Genomic DNA, 14,241 nt, shown 5'->3' on the forward strand with positions numbered 1-14,241 from the left:
AATATAAGCAAGCTGCACAGTTGACACAGGAATTGTTACTTGCACAATAAAATCAATGTCGCATCATCGCTAAAGTTTGTAAACTGCATTTCTTTTTAATTCTTTCAATTCAGCGCTCGCGCGCTCTCCTGGAGACTGGACGGCTCATGCACGCTTGAAGCGTAAACACATAACGCCACGTTCACATACCTCCGTTTGCAGTGCGTATTTTTTCCGTTCTCATGGTAACGGATTAAAGCGTTCAAGCTGCACACGGTTGCGGTCTAGTAGGACGTTCTAGAATCGGTGCGTCTGCAGCAGTGCAGAAATCGTTTCTGCACGGAGTCTGTGCTGTGCGCGCAGAATTACAGTGACAGCACATTGTCTCCTCTCCACCCCTCAAATTAAAAAAACTCCCCTGTCTTTCAAAAAAAAAAAAAAAAAAAAACACCGGGCCCTGAATAAGTGTCTAAAAATGTTGATTGGAGTATCTCTATAAATAATTCTACATGGTTAATAGGAGGCTTTAAAAAGATCGGTATCGGTCATCTGATCGGCAGATACAGCCTCCTGTGATCGGCAATCGGTGATCGGCCTCAAAAATCCTGATCGGAGCACCTCTAATTTTTGGCTATTGCTACAAATATACCCCAGTGATTTAAGACTGGTTTTGTGGTCCAGGTTCACAAATTTATTTTATTTTTATCATTAATTTCTCAAAATAGACTCCAAGCTTTTGAATAGTACTTTCTATTCATCAAAGAACCCTGAAAAATCTACTCAACCGTTTAAATATTGTTAATAATAATAATAATAATAATAATAATAAATAATAATAAATGTTTCTTGAACAGCTAATCAGCATATTACAGTGTTCAAGCATATTGCAATGCCGCTTAAACTGAGGCGCTAAAGCGATCATGCTTGCTGCATTAAAGAGCCCAAAAAACATATTTATTGGTTGATTTTGTTATGAATTTGCCATAATTTTAAAGCTGATACTTTGTTTATTAAAAAGTAACGAAGCTTATTGTGATTACTGGAAGGCAAGTGCGCTACAAATAGGCTTATACACTGTGTGCAGAATTATTAGGCATGTTGATGTTCTGGTCATATTTTTTTTCCAAACACATTTTACCAATTCCAAACCACATCAGTCTTAATAACTACTGTTAATTTTGTATTTAATCATTTATATGTGATATATAATTGTCCCAAAAGGCTGGAAGTGAAAAACTCCTTATATTCAGGTGTGCAGAATTATTAGGCATGTTTTATTTTACAGATAAAATGAGCCAAAAAAGATATTTAACCAAGACTGAAAAGTCCAAATTATTAAATGCCCATGAGAAGAATGCAATACTAATGCATTACAAGAATTTGCAAAGTTAAGGCTTGACCACTGGACAGCGAAATGCTTGTTGAGTCTGCATGGTCAGAAAAAACAGGTGGAGAAGAAAAGATGCATGTTAACTGCAAAAGAATTAGGAATTAAGGTGAAGAATTGGGTGTGACACCATCAGGAACCGTTTCCAGTTCTCCAGCGCCACCATTTTCCAGAACTGCAACCTACCTGGAGTCTTCAGAAGTGCAGTGTAAGTTTTGGGAGTTCATGTTTAGTCTCCTATCCTGAAAAGTCTGACTTGCAGAGATGGACTAAAATGAACTCCCAAAACTTACTGCCAGATTTTGGAAGATAAATTCTTGAATCAGAGGTACAAGAGGATGTGATGCTTGTCCTTCAAGAGTCATTCTCAACTTATCTGTCTATAAAGCCTATAAAAAAACTGTCTTCATGTATTTCACATCACATCAGCTTGTTATTCTTATTAAGTCAGGGGCATTTTTTAGGATTTTTTACCAAGCAAAGTCTCTGAGAACCTGACACACTGCACTTCTGAAGACTCCAGGTCGGTTGCAGTTCTGGAAAATGGTGGCGCTGGAGAACTGGAAACGGTTCCTGATGGTGTCACACCTAATTCTTCACCTTAATTCCTAATTCTTTTGCAGTTAACATGCATCTTTTCTTCTCCACCTGTTTTTTCTGACCATGCAGACTCAACAAGCATTTCGCTGTCCAATGGTCAAGCCTTAACTTTGCAAATTATTGTATTGCATTAGTATTGCATTCTTCTCATGGGCATTTAATAATTCTGACTTTTCAGTCTGGGTTAAATCTCTTTTTTGGCTCATTTTTTCTGTAAAAGAAAACATGCCTAATAATTACGCACACCTGAATATAAGGAGTTTTTCACTTCCAGCCTTCACGGACAATTATATATCACATATAAATGATTAAATACAAAATTAACAGTAGTTATTAAGACTGATGCGGTTTGGAATTGGTAAAATGTGTTTGGGAAAAAAATATGAGCAGAATATCAACATGCCTAATAATTCTGCACACAGTGTATGAAGTTCACGCGTTAACAGAACACAGCATATAGACTAAGATCTTGATAGCAAGAAGCCATAGTATCGATTATAAATGACACTTGTTACCGATATTGCCGTTATCCACACAGCTGACAGCTTTACCTGTTGTAGCCTCTGTCATTTTCAATGTCTCTCATTCTGCACAACTAGAGCAGAGTCTAGCATGTTTGTCATCAGCGCTGCTGTTTGGAAGAGATTAGGACTGTTTAAATTTTTTTATTTTTTCTATTAAAATGCGCATTGTGTCAGTTTAATACGTGAACATAAAATATGTGATCGCAAAGCAATCAGGAAAAAAGGCATTACTTGCTAATTTTTAAGTCATAACTCATATATAGTCGCCAGTGGCAACCTCAGCAAAAACTTCACAAATGTTTAGTCGCAAATGCCATGTTTGAGCTAAAAGCATGCAACATGCGGTTGGTGAAGGTTGCTTGTTCTCACTGGCTATTACCGGTATCCAGTCAAAGGCAGCTCCCAAGCATGTTGATATTTCCGATTTGAGATGGGGTATGCTCCGACTCAATCTGGAGCAGCTATGTATTCATAATGACAGCACACAGTTGAGGATTTTTTTGGACAAAAAGTCATTTGCAACAAGCTTAGAATCAGGCCATGCCCCGAGATTCAAAATCAGGCTTAAAATCAAGTGTGTGGCCAGCCTAAGGTCTGCATGTAAAAGGTTTTCCCAATCATTTTACCTATTGTGCCGTATGTCTGAGTGAAACTTTCTTAAATGAGAAAAAAAAAAAGTAGGACTGGATTTTGTTCATCTGGATTTGTTTGGCTCGTTGATTGTTGCCATTTACTTACTGCTGCAATGTGAGTGACCAGTTGCTGGAGGGGAAGAGGCACCACCCTTGTACCTGTAAACATACTGAATTTTATAAAAGGAATGTGTACATATATATCATTTACACCCCATTATTCTGTAAAATATAATTTGACAGTTTTGATTTCATGGTGACTTTAACATACTGTAATTGTCATTGATTATTAATAAAAAGTAATGCAGATGATGAAGTTCAAGAATCACACAGTATGTTAGTGTTTCTGATGTTCATCTGATCACTCACTTATTTAATTTCCCTGTTTCTTTGTGCTGCTGTGACTTGAAGTGGCCGAGCATAAAGAATTATGTAAGTATTAACACTGATACAGCGAAAAAACAAAAAAAGCTTGAATGTGCAGTACATTATAGTGTGTGTGTGTGTGTGTGTGTGTGTATATATATATATATATATATATATGTATATGTATGTATATGTGTATATATATATATATATATATATATATGTATATGTATGTATATATATATATATATATATGTATATGTATATGTATATGTATATGTATGTCATTCTGTAAAACAAATAATTAGGCCGTTTTGATTTCATGGTGACTTTAACGTACAGCAGTACTGTAGTTGTCACTGATTATTAATAAAAAGTAATGCGGATGAAGTACTTGAAGAATCACACAGTATCTTCTTAGTGTTTCTGACATTCATCTGATCACTCATTTAATTTCTCTCTTTGTATGTGCTGCTGTGACTTGAAGCGGAGGAGCGCAAGAAAGAATTGTGTAAGTATTAACACTGATAAGCCAAGAGAAAAAAATAAGCTTTAATGTGCCGTACAGTTTAAATGTACAATTATGGCAAGTTTTCATCAAAGTTGTCCTAAATGTGATTAACTTTTTTTGATCCACCTCAAATGTTTACTACTGTATATATGAAGAGTTCTGATACAAAACCAGCTAAAAGCCATCTCTGTCAAAAATGAGATAATGATACTGAGTGAATGCTCCTGACACATATTATACGTCCATCAAATACTTTTTCTTTAAACTCGCTAAATTCCAGCCTCAGCCCAATCAGAAGTACCAGTACTTACATAGAAACCTATACATGGGAGCCTGATAAAAATGCTTAAAGACTTTTGCATCTGAACTCTTCATACATTTTATAAATATATATATATATATATATGTATAATATCAAACGTCACTTTAGAACGAACGTTGAGTTGCTTCATTGGAAGCTATATTGTATTGCATTAAGAAAGAGAAGCGGACTGAGCATTAAGGTACCTGCATCTGATAGAGCATTCATATTCAGGATGATATGACATTAGTTTGAATGTCCACTGAAGAAAGCGTTAATATCCTTTCATCTGTTAAGGGTGATTTTGCTGCTCAGTGCATTTATTAGCTATGTCAAGCTGTTGTTGAAGCTAAAAATAACTTCCGCTTAATAGTCTTTATAACTTTTCCGTTTAGTCCTAAAGTCCCTTTTTGCTGACTCATTCATAAAAACAGTCTGTTGTTGCCATCTAAAGGCGGAACAATGTAACTAAAATCACCTTCACGAGTACACGCACCATTTCTCAATACTAAATACATTATATAAAGTATTGTTTATATAAAATTGTATTCACTGAATAATGATATTTAATAAACAACAACAAAAACAGCCATCAAAAAAAGTTTCTAGGCAATTCAGTCAAAACTACACAGGTAGCTTTCTGATATACATCATTGAATTTACATAAACATGCGATTTTGCCAAAATAATAGATTAATGTGGCCAAAGACTGCCCATTAGATTTACCCAAAACAAATTATATCTCATGTTTAACCACTAAAGAGACATCAGAGCAAGTGGTAAGTTCCAGAAGATCTGGCCGAGGTGAGTCTTTTTAGGTGGGTTCACGAGCGCTGAATGTCAGCAAAAACAGTGACTCAAATTTTTAATTAGACGTTATCTTTATTAGCAAATTGCATATTGAACTAGATAGTAAAGTTCTTAGACAAACTTTAAGTTGGCTTGAAAAAGCCCAGCCAGAAAGTTTTGGAAAGTTTTAAGTCTGACTGATTCAGTTTGAAATAGTTTGCAGTTTAAAATAGTTTGAAAGATTAAAGGCTGAATGTTTTGAAGGCAATACAGTCTATTAGAAAAACAGATAGATAGGGTGTTGCTATGTGGTTGCTAGGGTATCCAGGGTGGTTGTTAAGGTGTTGCTAGGCGGTTGCTAGGGTACTCAGGGTGATTGTTATGATGTTACTATCATGTTGTTACCATGATTAGCATGTTGCTAGCACATTTCTAACATGAGTATCAAGATACTAACATGATTCTAGCATGATTACCAAGTTACTAGCATGTTTCTAACATGGTTGGCATGTTACTAGCATGTTGCTAGCATATTTCTAGCATGATTAACAAGATGCTAGCATGTTCCTAGCACAATTAGCATGTTACTGTCATGTTTCTAGCATGATTAGCATGTTACTAGCATGATTCTAGCATGATTAGAAAGATACTAACATGATTCTAGCAAGATTAGCGTGTTACTAGCATGTTTCTAGCATGATTAACAAGAAACTAGCATGATTCTAGCATGATTAGCAAGTTATGAACATGATTTTAGCATGATTAGCAAGTTACTGGCATGTTGCCAAAATGTTTCTTGCATGATTAGCATGTTGCTAGCATAATTAGCATGTTAATAGTATGTTGCTAACATAATTAACATGTTGTTAGCTTGATTAACATATTGCTAACATGATTTAAATAGATTAAAAATATTAGATGTATTAGATGAGTCTGAATAAGTTTAAATGGATTAGAAATAGTACATAGAAGGGAAGTTTCATTTAGTCTCAAAGGATTCTTGGAGTTTAGATCTGAAATTTGTCAGTTGGAGAGTGTTGGCTCCTTTGAACATTCTGTCAATGTATGTCTATTGGATTTTTGGTGTTTTTGATAGTCTGGTTTACGAAAACCATAAGCCGGATCAGTCTGAAAAGATATAGCAACTCGAGTTAGACCAGTGTGAAGGTCTGGGCCGAGTTTGGTGGTTCTAGCTTGAAAGCTCTAGGAGGAGATACATATAGAAATTTTGGCTTAGAAGAATAATAAGAAGCAGCAGCTTAACCCTTTCACACGTGAGTTTAAAATATTCTAGCTGAGCCCCCAGGGTGAGTTTTTTTTTTATTTATTTATTTATTTTTTTATTTTGGAATGTATCGCCTTATTGTTTCCATGGCGACACGTCGTGTTTGTCACGTGACACAACATAGCCACAATAGAGCTGTAAGACACATGGATCAATTTTTATATAGTTTTTCCTTTTTTATTATTGATATTCACAAACATGCTCATTATATTATGAAATATCTGATATTTGGATTCTGAAATATGTGCAAGTAAATGTATTTGGAGGTTTAAATACTTTTATAATGAGCGTGTTCTATACTGGGTGATGGGCGCCGCCCTGTTAGTTCGTACTAAATGCGAGCTGTGGGGTTTACAAGAGGCAAATTCATCCTCTCCTGCCGAAAAACATTAAAGTAAGTTTCTGCTGAGCTTGGAGAAGAGCAGAGTAAACTTTATAGTTACCTACACAATGTGTATATGATATCAATAAAACATGTCGTCAGATAACATTTGTAAGGATCATTATTGCCGCTTCCATAGACATCTGCGTTTATTTTGCAAACTATAAATGCATCGTTTTACTAGGACTTGTGTATTTAAATGTCTGGAACCTAAAATAAGCATTATATGGTTAAAAACACTGAATAGTTGGGATAATATGACAAGCGTGGAGCGCGTCTGATCTGGCTCTGCGTCAGGCAAAGCACCAAAAGCAGATTTGAATTCAGCAGTTGATCACGTGATGCGCTGAACGTTCGAATCACACCGGTGTGATCGTACCAGAGATAGGGTTAAATAGAATATCAGTAAGTTGGATTTTTCAAGTCAACTTAACTATAAACAAGTACATTCTCACCTGAAAACCTCAGTGACACAAAAACAGTAATATTTTTATAACTGACTTATATTATTTATGGCATCCCCCATGACGCTCACAGTACAACAGAGTGATTCACATTACAAATGGTTAAACAGCTGTTGGAGTTCTGTTGGACTATAATATCACACTCTTTTATATATAAAGAACCATCTGACATGAAGCACTTTTAAAATCCTTTAATGCACGGCAAGCCATTGATAATCCTGATTATTCCATGGTCATTTGCCAAGTTAAAACTTATATTGCTCTTTGCAGCGCAATATTTGACCGAATGGGTAAAAATGTCACTTTCGTCAGTTACGGCACCTTAGCTCTAGCATTCGACCCACTTCACATCAGACACAGAGGTATGTGTGTGTTACCTGTATGCTGCGTCTGCGCTTCTCTCTCTATAAACAACTAATTAATTCAAAAACAGCAATTTTACCTTATTGCTGAGCAATATAATGTAGCAATCTAGTAACTACAGTTACATGATTTGTTATAAGCTGTTATATTGACGTCTTTGTGCGGCGGAAACACTGATTGAGGGATTACAAGAGAGAGGATAGTTAAGTTGTACTTTTTTTAAAAAGTACTTTGAATCCAAATGCACCTTCAAACCGCTTACTGTACACCCCCGTACACACTTATATTACACACAGGATGTTCAGGTCCACTGGACCCAGGGCCAATAAAAGAGTGGAAATTTTAGGTCCTGCGCAAGTTCACTCTGCCCCCCTATTGTCTGGGCTTGCTATTAGTATGTGTATGTGTGTTTATGTGTGTGTATGTGTGAACGTGTGAAAGAGAGAGTCTGAGAGAGTGTGGGTGTAAGTGTGAGTTGTGCTTCTGTCCCTGCCATTCCCGCACAGGGCTGTAGCACTTTAATTCATAAATGTGATCTAACAAAGGAAAAGGGCAAATATTAGCCAAACATTCTGTTTATATTGCTTGTAATCGGGATGAAGTAAACATCCGTTGAGTATTTTAACATATATTTTTTTAATTGTGTTAAATTAAAAACCCAAAAAATGCAGCAAGTCCACCAGACCCACGAACACTGGCTGAGTAACAAAATTATGAACACCATATAAAGGTTAAAGCTGTTCTGAGCTCGGACAAGTTCATTTGCGTTGCTGTCCAAGCTGATAAACGGTCCATGCTGCGCATCTCAAACGAGCAGCAGGATTTTGTTTTGTTTGCCGTTTGATGTTTCTCATATGAAACAGAAATGGCAGCACTTATGAGTTGCGCTGATGCGTCTGTGAGGTTCTCCAGTAATCTGCACTCCACATTAAACAGCACCAAAATGGCATTTATTGTTAGAATACTGCAATACAGTGGACAGAATTTGAAATCTGAGACCTTGTTTCATATTGGATGTTCCATCCGTTAACTGAAACCAGGCTAGACTAATCAATTCTTTGGATTTAAGTAAAAATGAGAATCGATTAAAATCGAGATATGTTTTTTTTTTTTTTTTTTTTTTTTTTTTTTTTAAACCCAGCAATAGCAAACACTCTAAAAAAAAAAAAAAACACGTCTTCCAGATGTAAATATAGACGTTAAATAGATGTCTCTGTGATGTACATGTGCTATCACGGATGTGGGCTCCAGATCATCAGTGGGCATTCGGCGCTCAAGGACCCGCCCGAGAGCACCTCACCTTGGATAGATCTCTGGGAATTTACAGATGACTCAGATGTAATTCATTTTGGGTAAATCTAATGGCCAGTCTTTTGTCTCATTTATCTATTATTTGTTCCAGAGCAAATTTTGGCAAAATCTCATCATCTTTATGTAAATTCAATGCTGTATATCTGAGCGCTGCCTGTGAATTGCCTGAACTTTTATGATGGCTGTTGTTGTTTATTATTATTATTATTATTATTATTATTATTAATCAATAAATAAATTATATATATATATATATATATATATATATATATATATATATATATATATATATATTTATATATTTATATTTATATTTATATTTATATTTATAAATAATAGTAGTATTTAGTATTAGGAATCAGTGTGTGTTTGTTCATGATGGTGACTTTAGATGGTTCCGCCATTAGATGGTGACAAGAGTCGGCGGTAAGGACTTTTGAATTGTTTGTTTTTAAACCAGCTTGTACGCAGCCAATGCACCGATCAGCACTCTCATCAGGAATCACCCTTAACAGGAGAAATGATAGTAAGAACATGTTGGACATTGATTTATTGTGATATGAAATTAATCTGAATATGAATGCTGTATCAGATGCAGGTAATCATGATCGCTCTTTCAATTTCTCTCTCACTACTACACATAACACGCAGATTTTAATCTGTTGAGTGGTACGGTCCCATATGTGGGATTCTTTTTTCTGTGCCCCTGAGAGTATGGTCCCACATTGATTTAGCGATTTAGAACATGACGTCACACAACTGCCAAATTCAAACTGTGTTGCCCAGCTAACACTATAGAGAATGTTCCTGAAATCACAATATTTACTCTCGTATATATGTTAATTATAAGTAATTGTTCATTAAACACAGTGTTTATGATATGATTTTCTGACTACGCTTAGCCTTGACTTAATTAAAAACTATAAAATTGGAATTATATTATCATTATAATGCAATTTGACCACTTTGATGTCTACACTTTATTAAACGCTTATTTCAGACATGAAATTCAAAAAATTGTTTGTTTATGATGAAAAGCATTATAATGATCAGAAACATCTGCAAAGTTTTAATTAGTTTATGTGGTTATGACAACTAAAAATAACCTGCAGGGAACATTCTGGGAAGAGAGAGACGAGCACTGGGCTTGTCATATAATCACAATTATGCAGTGTTTCAGCCGCATAAAGTTTATTTCAGGTTTCAGACATTTAAATACACATAAGTGCTAGCAAAAAAAAAAAAAAAAAAAAATATATATATATATATATATATATATATATATATATATATATATATATATATATATACTTACGTGCATGTATTTCAGGAGAAATAAATGTAATAAATAATAAGATAAATTTACGTGCTGTAAATCCGGCTGACAGGACTGTCTGAATGGCAGCGTGAACAAATATGGTGGTGCCCATCTCACGTTATAGATCACGATATAGATCATGGTTAATAAATGACAAAGTACACTCATTTACACGTATTTGTGAATCGAAATATCATATAGTTAATGACATGTTAAGCAAATGTGTGGATATTCTAAATAGAAAAGGAAAAATTAAATTAAAGCAATACATCCGTTATTGTGGCTGAGGTGTGTCACGTGACAATCATGACGCGTCACCATAAAAACAATAAGGGGGAATGTTCTAAAATAGTGGTTGCCTAAAAAAAAATTCCCTCTTGGGAGACAATTAGAATATTTTGAAACTCACCAGTGAAAGTGTTAATACAGTAATGCAATAAGCTTTTAATGAAGCAACTCAGCATTCCTTCGTTACTTGTTCTAAAGTGACGTTTTGGAATTAGTAACAGACCCAGATAACATACGTACGTCTGCAAGATGTCTGTTAAAGATCACTTGATCTAGAAAGCATCTGCTGTGTACAGCATCTGACAGACGTCTGTAAGATGTCAGTTTTACATATAATCTAAATCATAAACATCTTAAAGACATCTAATAGACATCAATTTGACATCTGATAGGAGTCATCCTATAGACGTATTGCAGATGAGCAAACACCCCCAAAAAATACATCCTGTAGACGTCAAATAGACGTCTTCCAGATGTGTGTGTGCTATCAGGGGAGACTTGGACCCAGCTGTTTAACCAGGGGCAGAAATCTTTAAATTGGTGGGCCTACATAAAACCGGGTGGACAAGTTGTAGCGTATGAAACTGTAAATCAAATTGGCAACAGAAAATACAGCAGAGAGATTCAATAAACAATACTTCTAAAGCACTGATTAACATTTTAATTTCAACATTTAAAATGCATAAATAAATGTAAGAATAAATAAATGTAGAAATACATAAATGTAGAAATTAATGCAGTATAACACTGCGTTTTGTACCATATAACAATGAAAATTTAAAAATGACACTTTTGACAATTATTTATTTATTCATTCATTTATGCATATCTGCATTTATTTATTTATTTCAGTATTTAATTGTTTGTTTATTTATTTATTTATTCCTATTTTTTTATTTATCAATTAATTAATGTATTGCTACATTAATTAATTAATTAATTAATTTATTTATTTATTTATTTATTTATTTATTTATTTATTTCTGTATGTATGTATGTATGTATGTATGTATGTATGTATTTATACTCAAGCAGGCCTGGCTCCACGGGGAGGCCAGGGTGGGCCTGGCCCACCCAATCAGAAGCTTGGCCCACCCTGACCCCACACTACATAGCCTAACAGCCAGTCACAAAATTGGAGCGATATTCAGTTGAGCTTGATTTTAAGTTGTAGATTTTTTTTCTTACCACTCGCACCGCAAAACATTTTAATATTGTATATAGTTGTCGTGCTATCAGTATGCAGGGTATTGAAATCGATTTTGCGCTGTTTACTTTCACTTTTGCTTTCATGTTTAATGCGCACTCTGTGTAAAGGATGTTTGTCGCTGAGCACAAGATTGAGCAGCAAATCTTCCAGCATGGTCTGTCAGTCATCTCTCCTTACCTTTTTTTTTTGTCATTTTATCAATGAGCGATTTAGATTTTTAGCCCCCTTAACCTTTAATCCCAAACCTAAACCAACTCATTTTATAGCTAATATAAAAGGATATAAAACGTAACTGACCAAAATATGCAGGGAAATTACCATTTTATTAACATGTAGCATAAAAATATTTTTATAGTCGTTAATCCCACTCCAGCCTCTAAACCTAACCATAAATCTCTCTGTACAGTAATAAAGAAAAACATGACAAACGGATAAGTGCAATTACAGTAATTTATTTATTGCAAAAATATCAAAAGCAGTCCAAATGACGATGCGTTGCAGCTGCAGTCCTCTCTAGCTGAATACAGTATGTTTGAATACAGCTGGCAGCAGAAATCACACAAAACAGAACGAAATGTTATCATTTCATATTGAGTAAGCGATTAAACAATTTAATAATGCAATTGAAAACATAAGGCCTTTGATATGACAACTAAAAACAACAACAATAATAATGAAATTAATACCGCGATTTTAATATGCATAAGGATTAGTTTTTAGGTGTCGTCAATACGTCAGTATTGTACGTTTTAGTGTTTGGAAAAACATAAGTAAATGTACGTTTTACAGAACCACTTTTTGCGTAAAATACATACAAATTATCATTATCATCTTGGTACAGCAGATGCTCTCAGTTTAGAATTGTAGTGTATGTTTAAAACTGAACTCAATTATTTTTATTTTTTATAAAAACGTCAGTGAAGGCAGTGCAGTGGTGGTCAAGTAATGTAATCAGAGTATGACCATACACTGTGTAACACCAACTACCCTAAGTGAAAAAAATATGCAGTTCCATAATGTAAAGTGCTCTATTTTCACACACTAATTTTGTGCTTAATATACTAAAAATTATTCTGTAGTAAGATAATCTTAAGAACATCTATAGTGTGCTCAGCTGTGCTATTTTGAGACACTATGAGTAGGCCCTATAAACTAAAATGTGCTTTTAACACAGTGTATTAAAATAATGTATGCATTTACCACTACACCACAATGAATACTACCCCCATCCACCTCCGCACCCCAGGCCCACCTCGAATATCACTTGGCCCACCCTTCATCTACTCTATATTTATTTGCAAAACACTGGACTTGTTTGATGAATATTGGCACAGAATTCACTCCATAATATTGGTCTTGAATTTCCTTGAATTTGTAAACAATCTGACTATGGATTTGTGAAGTCCAAACTCTTTAGAGAAAAGGTTTTGTAACCTTTTCCAGCCTGATGAGCAACAACAACTCTCAGAGTTCCTCAGAGATCTCCTTTGTTTGTACCATGATTCACTTTCACAAACATAATCAGACTTCTGATTCTGATTCCTGTTTTTTTTTTTTTTTTTTTTTTTTTTTTTTTGTTTAAAAAATACACTGGCACCTGATAGTGATCCTTTTGACTGATAACACACATTTGAACAGATAGACTCTAATTTCACCTTAAAATTAACTGCTAATCCTAGAGATTCACATACTTTTGCAACTCACAAATATTGAACACTAGACCATTTTTCTTTATAAATAAATGTCAAAGTATATATTTTCATCTCATTTGTTTGATTGGGTTATCTTTGTCAACTTTCAGGAATTCTGTGAAAATCTAATAAACGTTTTGGTCATATTTATGCAGAAACATCGAAAATATACTCACCCACACCACAATTTCTGCTCGTGTTTGGTTAAAGCTGATTGTCAGTGCTTTTACTGTTTTACTGTGTAAGTGTTTCTGTCATGTTCATCTGTTTATTTACTAATCTCCTCATTTCTGTTTCTATGTGCTGCTGTGACATGAAGCGGTGGAATGTGATCGACTAAAGAAATTGTGTAAGTATTACAGCTGTGAGAGAAAAATAAAATTGTGTTACAGTAGAGCTTAAATGTAAAATATATTTTTCATATTTAATGAAATAATTTTTTTCAGATTCTCATTATAACCGGTTCTGACAGGTTTTGTTTTGTGCCTATAACTGAATTAATGAACATTAACATTAACATGCTGATGACTAAATCATGTACAACATGTGATATATGACATTGCTGTAATTGTTATTGATCATTAAGAAAAATTTATACAAAAAGTATCTTCTCAGTGTTTCTGACATGTTCATCTGTTCATACACTTATAATCAGTTTTGGGAGTGGAGGCTGAAACACACCAAGCTGACAGTTTGTCGTCAGCCAGCTTTGGGCCGTTGGTGAGCGTCTGTCAGGCTAGTTTTTGTGGTGTGTTCCACATGTTGGCTCTAGATGGGCTCACGGCGATGGTAGTTCACCTGATTAATCTTGTAGAATCGGTGTCAGTAGGCGAGTCCCAC

The 14,241-nt window shown here is 34.7% G+C and overlaps 1 protein-coding gene across 3 annotated transcripts in view; it reads left to right on the forward strand.

The window, feature by feature from the left end:
* The window catches only part of LOC127154102 (uncharacterized), a 105,490-nt gene that overhangs the window by 35,565 nt on the left and 55,684 nt on the right, over window positions 1-14,241 (forward strand). For all 3 annotated transcript variants that reach the window (XM_051095504.1, XM_051095505.1, XM_051095506.1), the window contains exons 10-12: window positions 3,534-3,554; window positions 3,976-3,999; window positions 13,721-13,750. In XM_051095504.1, the coding sequence (XP_050951461.1) occupies window positions 3,534-3,554; window positions 3,976-3,999; window positions 13,721-13,750 (75 nt within the window). The remainder of the gene's footprint in view (window positions 1-3,533; window positions 3,555-3,975; window positions 4,000-13,720; window positions 13,751-14,241) is intronic.

Source organism: Labeo rohita, chromosome 22 (genome assembly GCF_022985175.1).
Source record: "Labeo rohita strain BAU-BD-2019 chromosome 22, IGBB_LRoh.1.0, whole genome shotgun sequence".
NCBI lineage: Eukaryota > Metazoa > Chordata > Actinopteri > Cypriniformes > Cyprinidae > Labeo > Labeo rohita.